Source organism: Apus apus, chromosome 4 (genome assembly GCF_020740795.1).
Source record: "Apus apus isolate bApuApu2 chromosome 4, bApuApu2.pri.cur, whole genome shotgun sequence".
NCBI classification, from domain to species: Eukaryota; Metazoa; Chordata; class Aves; order Apodiformes; family Apodidae; genus Apus; species Apus apus.
Window position 1 is genome coordinate 68,813,581 of NC_067285.1, and position 11,644 is coordinate 68,825,224.

The 11,644-nt window shown below is 40.7% G+C and overlaps 1 protein-coding gene across 15 annotated transcripts in view; it reads left to right on the top strand.

The window, feature by feature from the left end:
* Positions 1–11,644, top strand: part of FAM13A (family with sequence similarity 13 member A) — a 130,834-nt gene that overhangs the window by 79,199 nt on the left and 39,991 nt on the right. For all 15 annotated transcript variants that reach the window (XR_007889429.1, XM_051618912.1, XM_051618911.1 and 12 more), the window contains 2 exons: positions 1,815–1,856; positions 11,407–11,451. Coding sequence is in view for 14 of the 15 variants with exons in the window: in XM_051618912.1 (XP_051474872.1) it covers positions 1,815–1,856; positions 11,407–11,451 (87 nt within the window). In the remaining variant the exon portion in view is untranslated. The remainder of the gene's footprint in view (positions 1–1,814; positions 1,857–11,406; positions 11,452–11,644) is intronic.

The following is an 11,644-nucleotide window of genomic DNA, read 5'->3' on the forward strand; positions in this document are numbered from 1 at the left end:
TTCTTGTTGGCTCAGGTGAAAGCTGCAAAAGGTACCTGAGAGTATTTGATCTCCTAGCTACAAAATCCATGGAGATGTTTCTTTCTCCTTTATTCTGTGCTTAGAGAAGCCATTATAAACTGATAACCAGAATCATAGAATGGTTTGTTTGGGTTGGAAGGAACCTTGAAGATCATCAAGTTCCAACCCCCCTGCATGGGCAGGGGCACCTCCAAGCCCCATCCAACCTGGTCTTGAAGAGTTCCAGGGAGAGGGCATCCACAACTTTCCTGGGTAACCTGGGCCAGTGTCTCATCACCCTCACACTGAAGAATTTCGTCCTAATATCTAACCTGCCCTCTTCCAGTTGCATCCATTATCCCTTGTCCTCTCACTACATGCCTTTTTAAAAAGTCCCTCCCCAGCTTTCCTGTAGCCCCTTCTGGTACTGGAAGGCCACTATAAAGTCTCTCTTGAGCCTTCTCTTCTCCAGGCAGAACAACCCCAACAATCAGCCTGTCTTCATAGGAAAGGTGCTCCAGCCCTCTGATCATCTTTGTGGCCCATCAAAATACAAGAGATTGATGGACTCAGACTGGGTTTTCAAAAATTATTTGGGCTTGATCTGCTTCAGATACTATTGAAATTGGTTGGGATTTGGCATGGTAAAACCCCCCAAGTGACTTGAGTTTGAAGCTGAGCTCACATCTCCCAGACTGTTCTCCCATATTCTTTGATCTTCTGAATATACTCAAAAGTGATGGATGCCTTCACAGCGTGGCAGTGGCCTGGGCACATGTGGCTGAGTACCTGTGGCAAATTGCCAAGTTCTAGCACAGTCCCAGGCTCCTGGAATGGCAGGAAAGCAGCAGAAAAATGCTCAGTTTCCAGTGCCTGTGGGATATTATCTTTTCTACTTTTGTTTGAAGTAATTTATGCAGTTTCCCATCTTTTCTGCCGTTCTACCGAACATGCTGTGCTCCAGCAGACCCAATTAAAAGTCCTTTGGGGACTAATCAACCTCATTGGCATTTCCTGCATGCTTGAAGGAAGGCAAGTGACCTGCTGTAAAGAGTTACAAGGCTTAAGTGACTGGCAAGGCTGACTGTTTCTCTGTTTGGAGTGACTAGGTGAAATTCATTTGAACCCCTTCTTACAGCAGCATGATCTTACAGTGACTGAAACCATCAGTCCACCACACCACAGACGTAATAAACTGGATCAGGGAACTGGTCAGCCACGTACCAGATAGTTATATTTAACCTAGGTCAGTTGACCACTGAAGCAATGTTTTGTCAGGGAAGCTCCACACCAGCTGATGTCAGCCCCTGATCCCAAGCCTAGAAGATTTCAGCATAGTCAAATCAGCTTTACATATAAGAAATAAAATGGAGGAATTTATAGCTTTATACATATGCCTATGGCCATTCATTTGGCATCTCAAAATATTTATTTATTTATTTCCCTCAACTTCTCCTTTAATAGTTTGTTTAATTCTAGAATAGTAGACAACAAAAGGCTCTGGTGCTTTTGCTGGCAAAATACTTTATTGTTGCTATGGGGATAGTCTGTGCACTGCTGCAGAGCTGGAGTGACTCCTAGCCATCTAACAGATCTGTTATACCACATTTGTGGACACTGAGAAATTTGGTGGATTCTCAGGATTTAAGGAATGTAACTCTTCCAAGAGTACAATCAGAGGACAAAACAGACTTAAGTATCATGTCTATAACAGGTATACTGTTTCACTTTCATTATCTCTGCTTTTTAAGAGTGAGTATCTTTCTGTAAATCAACTGTAAATACTAACTTTGAAAAATATGTTTTGTTTTTAGCTCCCAAGAAGATGAACGGCCTATGTCACCCTTCTATGTGAGGTATTTACACAATTGTTTTAATTTATTTTTCTGTGTGGTATTGGCTTGTTATTGGAATCAAATGTGGGGAGTGATGGCAGAAATGTTAAACAGACTTACTCAAACTGAAGATTAGGCTGAGGGTTTAATGCCAGTCCTGTAAAGTCTTAATTAGAAGACAGACATTTGTTTCCTCTTTTCTTCAGTTCATTATGGAGCTTAGATGCCCATCATGAGTAGCTTATAATCTGTAGGCACAGGAGAGATTTTTGCCACAAGCTTTGAGGAACTGACAGTGTGTGCTGCTCAGAAGGAAACCAGGAACCAGATGGTGAGTCAGCAGCCCATAGAGTAACAGCTCCTCTGCTGCTGCCCAAAAAAGCAGGAGAATGCTTAGGTCTCCAGTGTGCCTTCCTGGAGAGAATGGCACTTGTGCTGCATTTGAACAAACTGTTTCTTGTTTTGCCAGCTGGAGGGCAAAGTCAGTGCTTGTAAAAGTGGCCTAATTCTGTTGACATCGGTGAAAGTTTGCTCTCCTTTCTTCAGTAGCAGGTTAATTCCAGTGCTTTCATTTATACTTAGTGGAAGAACGGGAGCCAGGGCAATTAACAGTGAAGGGCTGCAGAGGAGGAAGGGCCAGATATTATAATTGGGTTCTTTGATCTCTGTGGAGTTTAAACAAATAAAAATAAATCCCTGTGATGCTTTTTGTGAGAGCAGAGATATTTGGAATTCTTAAAGTGATTGTAAAATTTGTTAATTCTCTTGCATATAGTCCTATTTATCTTTGTAACTTGGGTTTTTTCTTAAAGAGTTCTTCTAACATAAACTACAAAAAAGTGTGAATTTCATTCATACACTTAACATGGAGACTTCCATTAAAACTGCAGAAATGTGGGTCAGTGAACTGTTCATGGACTAGCCTGGTTTCATGGCCTTTTCTGCCTTCCTGTTGATTTTACCATCGTTCCCTGCAGTGTATTTGTCCAGATGTTGCCTAGCCTGTGTTTCAAAAGCTCCAAACTGTCTAAGGAGGTCCTGCCTTTTCCTTTGGGCGATTATTTTGTATATACATTACTCTGTCGCAGATTTTTCTGAGTTTAAATACTCATCTTGTCTTTCCATGGAAAATAGTCCCCCTCTTTCTCTTTGTTCCTGGCTAGATGTGACCTTCAAATGATTGTACGCTTTCATTGCATTTCCACCTGTCTTAATGCTTAAAACTGTCCTTCCAAGCCCTTTCCTGGATCATGGAAAAGTGACCTTGTCACAATTGTTAAGGAGATGGGGAGCAAAAAGTGGACTTGAGGAAACTATCAAAGTAGGACATTTCTGAGAGGGAGGATACAGGTTTGGAAATTTTAAATAGAAATGTGGACGTATTAGGATGGGGAACCGAGAATGAGAGTGCCCATTGGAATGAGGGAGTGCCCTTCCGTGGGAATATATAATGCAAATGAGAAGAGAAGAGTGAAGAATAAACAGATGGAAAGTGAAGAAATGGCTAGTGGGAATAGCACACCTTGAGACACAAAGGCTTATGCCAAACTTTGATCTTTTGTAACATTGCTGAGGCACAATTACTTGTAAATAAATCTAACAGCTTGTAAGTCTTGCTGCTATTTATCACACATCAAAAATGTGGATTCCTGAGGTCAGCTGACAAGTGCAGTTAGTTTGGCAGGAAAGCTGGTGCTGGCTGGGCAATTCATGGTTCTTCAACAACTGAGAACTTGAGTGGGTGGCCAGTTTTTTCTGTGCAACTTTGAATGTTCTAATTGTTGCCCCATATCTCTGTACATGAGCTATGTAGGAATTGCATTTCACACCATAGAAAAGGAAGGGAAACTGCATTAGCCTTCCGATGGTCAGATCTATTTGTATTGCTACCAGCCACACTTACATAGTTTGAAATACTGTTCAAGTAATCCTTCAAGTGAATCATGAATAGGTATATACAGAGTTATTGTTGCTGGCATTTATACAGTAGTGCCATATAGATAATTATGCAACAAGTAAATTAAATGGGAACAAGAGCTCTTTAGCTTCCAAACACTGCGTAATACTTGGGTTTTGCCAGGCTAAGGAGCATTGTGTCCCTCTGTAAACCAGTTTTTGTAGGATCAAACCAGAGACTTGGTTCTTCAGTGCTGTCCCATGTCAACAAGCAATGGAGAGGTTTCCCTGGATGTTACTTCTAACAATAAGGCAAATGCTCAAGGTGTTAACTTTAAGTCAGAACTGTCAGGATGCCAGCAATGCACTATTTCTTAAAATGGCACTGATTAAGGTTGTGGATTTGTTTGGAAGTTTTTTCTTTATACTTTGGGGAAGGTCATGACCAAGTAGGGAACTAATCACTGCTACTCTGTAAGGGAATAAGCAGTCATTAACGATGCAAGGGTAAGTGGTAAATGAGGCAAAATGTGACATAGTTTGTCAAGAGTGGTAATACCTGTACAACCAAATTATTTTTGTAAGGTTTTCCATAGAGAGGAAGAAAAATTTTATTACCAAATCTGTCTGATGTCAGCAAAGTGCTTTGTATCATGACATCTGTATGGAGAAAATAGGGATTAGTATCAGAGCTTAAAGGTGAGTAGGAAGGACCTATAGGTGTTGCTGGTAGAAGAGGAAGGAGATCCTTAAGTGTCATGGACTTTTTTTTCTTTAATAACCACTGGCGTAACAGAGTAGAATCATGCTTCTGAATTGGGTTTATATCAGAAATTTAGGAGGGGTGAATGAGATGTGGTGCCCTCTGGGGAAAAATATATGACAGTAAGATAAGATGTAGAATGACTAAGATAGATATAAATATAAGCATGAAATATAAGATACAGGATGAAAAATAATAACATGGGTAATAAAGCCATACATCTCAGGATGAATAATGAATATCCACTGCATGAAAGGGGAGTTCCTCACATTTGGAAATGCCAGGGAAGAAAACAACGTGAGCATACTTGCTTGTGGAGAGATGGAAGGGAGGCATGAGATGCAAATATTCAAGTTGAAGTAATCCCATGGCAGTAGATACATAAAGTATCCTCAGTATATTTAGAAGTATGGATGCCCTTGTATGCGTCAGATGAGGCCTCATACAGTTCCAGTGACTCATGTTCAAGTGGCATTAGATTTGTGAACATGATTAAAGAAATGGGCAGACCCTGTTACAAGATGGAGAAAAGAGCAAGGAAGGCTTAATTACCATAAGAACTGAACCAGAGTACTTCTGGATTTTAGACAGAGGGGAAGGTTTTTTTTATCTTAACTATCAATACTTATGCAAGAGAAGACATCTACAAACAGAATGTGAATACATTTGGCCAGAAAATCAGGAATGTTTTACTTGGACCCCTCTTTTGTTGGGCATTTCAAGGATGAGGTGGGCTTGACCATTTTGTGAGGTTTAGGGTTTGAATCGATTCACCGGCTGACCAGGGTTATCCTCTCTGTCTCTGTACTCCCTGGTAACACAATTTGTTGACTTAGCTGTGCTCAATACCAGGCAAGGAGATTCTGCACTGTTACAAGAAGAACACCTTGCTGCGTGATAGATGGTTCCAGGGACTAGTGCCTGAAGAACATTAACATTACAAAGCCTTTTGTAATGGAACCTTGTGGTAAAGGGAGTTGAGATTGTTAAAAAATGTATAGTGCTGCTCCTTGTATAATTCTGTACTAAGATTGTGAATGCCAGTACTGTGAATCAGTACTGAGAAACAGTGTGCATGTTCAGGTGATGAAGCAGAATCTCGGGACACCAATTCTCTGCAAGCACACGTCTGTTCAATGTGTGCAATGAGTTTTTGGAAGACAGGGAATCTACAGATGTGCTTTGTGCTGGCATATATGCTTTAGATTTGACATCAGTCACATAGATGGTTTCAGAGGAATTACCTGTTGAGTTCATCCTGAGATGAACCAGAGTGGCATTACAGGGGAAAAAAAGCAAAAGTCTTGTAGTATGGAGCTTCCTGGTTAAGATGCAGAGCGATAAACTGAAATTGGGAAGAGAACTGACATCACAAGCAATGCCAAAAATAGCGTTAGATCCTCTTGAATGCATGGCAAGACATTGGACGGTTTTTCTTGTTTCAATACTTCTTTTCTCTTGAAGCACTAGTATCCTGTTGGCAGCATTCAGTCCAGCAGACTGTTTCTCGTTTTAACAGTAGTTACTTGAGACAACACTTTTTATGTAATGCAAGTCAGGTATTCTTCACCTGTAGTATATGGGGCAAGGTGTTTTACTCTGTGCTTAAGTCAATTTTCTGAAGAAACCAAAAAAGTCTTGTAGATTTGGCACCTGCTTAGAAATTTGGTTGGCTGTCTTCCCACTGGGCGCTTCCGCCTGGGTGGGACATGCCATAAGAGGTCCCAAGGTCCCCAGGAGTGCACGGTTACACTGTGTGATGCACGTTAATGCCCCACGTTACATCGTCACGGGCAGAAAATAGACACCAGGCTGCTGAGTGCCCTGGCTCGCAATGTCCAGCTCCCATACAGGTATGGGGCTCCAGAGGAGCATTTCCCTTCTCTGTAAAGGAACCTGCATAGATACAGCCATGCAAATTCACCAAGCTAAATCGAGTGGCATGTATGAATCACCTTCAGAGTTGTCTCTGCTCCAAGCAGTAGGTGTCAGTGTGCAGCCATGAGAAAAAGGTGATCCCAATGCCAGTGAAAAACAGCAAGAATCCTGAAGAAACCAAGACAACTGCTTTTAGTTGGGTTAGTTTTCTGCATAATAAGAAAATAGTGTCAAATACAATGTACTGCATTTGAAAGAAGGATAACTAGATCTGAGCTTGTGAAAGTGTGAAGGTGTCAAAAAAACATTGAAAGTGTGTCCTCTATGTGATGGGACATCCCAGTGACTAAGAGTACATCTCTTTATTTTTCAACTCATTATTTTCATGTTTTATCTGCTGGCATAATCCTTCTCTTTGAGAAATGTGTCAAATGAAGTAGTTTACTTAAAACATATCCCACGTGAGTCTGCAGTATTGCATGTCACAGTGTGCAACAGCTGTGGACAGTGAACAGTGTTTAGACTATGTAAATACCTATGAACAAGGAATTTCCTAGGTCATAGGTTGGAATAATCAGTAGAACAGCAGAAATTTCCCATCTGACATGTCCAAGCCATTTAAACATCAAACATTGAAATAGTCTCCCAAGGGAAGTGGTAGATTCCCCCACATTGGACACTTTTAATTCTCAGCTTGACAGGGTGCTGAGCCATCTCATATAAACTGCAGTATTACCTAAAAAGGTTGGATTGGATGATGCTTGAGGTCCCTTCCAACCTGATATTCTATGATTCTATGATCCTCTGGCTTGCTGGAATGGCAAAATGGTTAAAAGTTTTTGCATCTACTGTGGCTTTCTTATTGTTGTGCTTGGCTTAAAAAAAAAAAAAAAAACAAACAACCTGAAATGAGGAAAAAATAGCTTTACATCCTGAGTAAAGCAGTTGAGTTATGAATAAACCTCAGCAATGAGTGGCCTTAGTTCCAGATTGCAGTATAGCTTATGATTTAGGCCATTAGGCATGGTCAGAAATTAATTTATTGACTTGATAAATTAAAACCCAATGTGGGAAAATACTTGGCCAGTTTGCTCTGGTTGATGTTTTTACTTTGGTCATCTAATACCTGGAATCTAATACATTTTGCTTAATAGTGCCACAAATGAAAAAAAAACTAAAACAAAACAGGAGAGAAAGTTTGATATCCAACTCAGTAATTTGCCTGCTATCATAAGATGCCCAGTACAGACCAAACAGGGCACATCTATTGCATGAGATAATTCTGACTCTGTTGCTTATCTTTTAAGCCTACAGAGTTCTAATTTGGGAAGGGGGAGCAGGGGAGATTTAATGTGCTTAAAGCTCCGCTTAAGTGTGATTACCCTGTCATACTTGAAACAGAATGGGAGAAGAGGCAATGCAGTAAGTTTACCTAACGTGTGAAGCAAGACATCCAGAGCTGATGGGGGACTTTGAAAAGTGAGCAAAAGACTCGAGTAAACAAATTGGACAACACTGTGAAATGCTAGAGGTCAGACTTCACAAAAGGAAAATTGTGAGGGTCATAAAAAGCCAGTTTAAACATTTATAGTGCTTAAAGCAGGTGTGCGCCTTGGTACAGGTTTCGTGGCTTGGTCTCTGAAAGTAAAAGTCCCCAGCACTGGGAAACTCCTGCTTCTTCCTGTCACCTGAGGTGATCCTTTAATTTCTACTGAAAGTCACTATTTTTCAGTGTGTTCTGCAGCAGCTGCATAATTCAAAAAAGATAATCTAGCTGTGGAGATAATTGCCCATACGTATCAGTGAAATGTAGCAGACGTGAGGAGAAAATAATTAACCAAAGCAGAGCATGAGTTCCCGTTGTCTGGATGATTTACTGAGCAAAGCAGCCCTTCCAAGGCAGCTGCCTCCACAGGCGGGCACGCCAAAAGCACTTTTCTGTGCATGGCTCACCTCACCTGCTCCATGAAGCATAAATCCAACAGCAGAGCATCTTTTGCCACCCAAGAAGTTTTGAAAACCCCATATACCCTGCCTGCCTCATAGCTCTTCAGGGCTGTGAAATCCTTAGAGGGCTATGCCATTCCCCAGGTCTGACAATGTGCTCGAGCACCTCCCACACTGTCACTGGGCAGCCTCAAATCCTAAAGTCACTGTTCAACACACTCCCTTCCAGTGTTTGTTTTGAATGTGAAATTCCTTGATGGAAAAAAAGTTGGTGCAGAGTAAATCAAGCAATTTAACAGTGCCTTTAAATTAAGCTTCAAAATGAAATAGCAAGGTAGGCTACCAGTTGTGGAATTAGAAGAAATTTAATGTATCTGGAAAAACTCTCCATCTTATTGAGAGGGGACTAATAAAAGAGCACTGAAATATCACAACACTAAGAATAAAGTTATATTCAGTATACGAGGAAGCAATATTTAGGAGGAAAATATAATAGAATGTCAGAGCTTAATTTTGTAGTTGTGCATTCAGGTGGCATGTAGCTGTATATATATATCTCCTTGTTATTTGTCAGCAGTTTGAAGATCACCGTATTACTGACTCTCCAACATAATCTATATTTTCCAAGTAGGGCTTTTCTAGATAACACAAAGAAATTGTTATGCAGATATGTGTTGTCATGAGTTAGCAATCATTAATGAACTTAAGACTGAATTGGTGTTAGTACAGCACACAACAGATAATTAGAAGGGTACAGAGCATGTTTGGGGCATTATGACCATTTTTTTGCATTTTACATAGATATTTTTGCAGCTTTGTGTTCTGTTCTTTTTACTACTTTCTGTGTAAAGAAGCTGGTGTGTTTTCTGTAGTGATGCAAGTGGTTTGCAGATAGTGACACTTGGCCTTGGACATTGCAGGTGGAGTTAGTGTTAAGTTTATGCATAGAGTAGCCTTTAACTAAGTTTAGGAGAAACAGGAGTTTGCATTTTTGCAGTTTTACTCCTGTTGGAAATAGAGGGAAGAGCTGTTTCCTGAAATTTTATGTCTTGTCTGATGGGTAGATATGCATACATCTCAGGGATGTTTTAAAAAAACTGGAATCCAAATAATCGTATCTCCCCCTCCAGTATCACTTTCCTGACATGAGAACAGAGAAGAAGGTGTGATACAAAAGACACCCCTGTCTAGTATGGATTGCATGTAAATATTATAGAAAGTTGACACAATATTAACTTACTCCCACCCATGTAGGAGCAGTACTCAGTGCATTAATTCTATCTTACAATGTGGTTAGCCTACCACAGTAACATCTTTCTTGTTAATCCATCTCCCATGGGAGACCAGAATTTAAAAAATAGTTTAGGACTGGGAAGAGGCTGAATAGTTTATGTAAGTGAACAGAAAAACAAGTAGGGTGCTTGAAATGTGCACTTTAAATTGTGAAGCTATCCCATAGTTAACAGTCAAGATGTTACATGTGGGAAGAGTCTTGCAAATTATTTGTTCCTATATGCAGACTGAATATCCATAATAATAAGTACAGTCATATTTGTTTATGTGTCTTCTGTTCATTAAATCATCTGAATGACACAGCTGCTCGGGTGCTGTGCAGGTAATGTGGGATATACTGGCAAATTCATGACTGCTTTCAACCTGTTCCACTATTCCAGGCACCCGTGCCTGGGCTGGAGATGAGCACCCAGTGAAGCCAGGACTGGAAAGGATGCACATGTGCTTAGGTCGCACTGCTTTACTCACACCTAGGTGAATGCACTGGCTCTGCTGAGGGAAGCTGAAGCATATTGCAAGCCTGATTTGCAGCTGGGTGTTTATGGGGTTTTTACTTCACTCCAGGAGTTAGGCTGTTTTGTTAAACTGGCTGTAGTGCCCCCTTGTTTACCCTCTCATCTTCTGTCGCCTGCCTTCTGCCACAAGTGACACTCAAACCCAGCAAAGCTGTGGGGTGGTTATCATCTGAGAGTTCTGCAGCTTCATAGCTAGCACTACATCTGTACAGTGAAATACTCTAGGAAAGCAGAGAGGAAACCTTTGGTTAGTTAAGGGAAGGCTGTTGATGGTTCTTCTGCATTGAAATGGTTTGTGAGAAACTGCTAAAGACTGAAGGCAATGACTGGCTGTTTTGGCAGGAAGTAGGTCTTGCATCCAGCTTGTCTTGCATCCAGCTTGTCTTGCACCCTGACCACACAGTGCCATTTTCTTGGGGTATATCAGCCAGTCATATAGCTAATCCCTCTGCTGTTACAGGGATAAATCCAAATGAAACCTGTAGACCTATAGCTAATTTGCCTTAACAGAGCTCACAGGAGAGATGAAGAGAGATGAAGAGGCGAAGAGTGTCACTTTATCTGCAGAGCTGAGTCAGCATGGGGGAAGAGGGAGCAGGATGGGACTCAGCTCAGCCAGGATGAATCTGGCCCTGTGTGGAGGGAGGAAAGAGGTAACAGCTGTGCAAGGTGGCACGTCAGCTTGTTTAGAAAAGATTTAAACAGCAGTGACACCTACAGTCACGTCAGCTCTTCCTGAGCCTGAAAATAGACAGAAGGGAAAAGGAAAGGAGAGAGCGTACATTTTATTTTTAAAAATGTGAAGCAAAGAACATGAATATCAGAGAGCAGAAAGTAAAGCCTGTATTTTGCCTTTGTCCTCCATTAATATCTAAAGATTCTTAAATATTAAGTCCCCTTTCACAGTGGATACATTTTCAAGTCATCCTCAAAAGGCAAGTACTTCTGTGATGAGGCTAAACAACCTACAGTGGCAGAAAGCTCAGAAGAAAGCAAAAAAATCTGCAGTGTGTTGAAGCTAAAATAGTTTCTGTTAGACCTTGGCCTACTGCAAGGGAATGACAGGGTTATTGATTCTTGAGGATATGGACATTGTAAAAATGCACCACGTCACTGTGGGAGTGAAAATTCCTTAACGGTAAAATTTATGGCATATGCATGTAGTTGTTGTTGAGACAGCTCAGACCTTTAAATGTTAGTGCTGCAAAGAACAAGTATTTTTAAGATCTTATTGTATTAATTATATCTAATTTTCTCCTCTTTTTTTTCTTTTACACAGTGCCCACGTATCACAAGTCAGTAGTAACATTCCTGCTACAGGAGAGTAAGTGTCTCTTTTACAATTTTTGTAGCTACCTTTTTTTGTATGTTGGAGCTTTTTATGGTATTGTTGGTTATTCTTTGATTTCTCTTTAAGGGTTGTTCTTACACAAACAAAAAGAAGACAGTGTTTCCCAAACCAAAGCATCTGCAATGGTAATAAATCACTTCCTTCTGAAAAATTCTCAGGCCCTTGG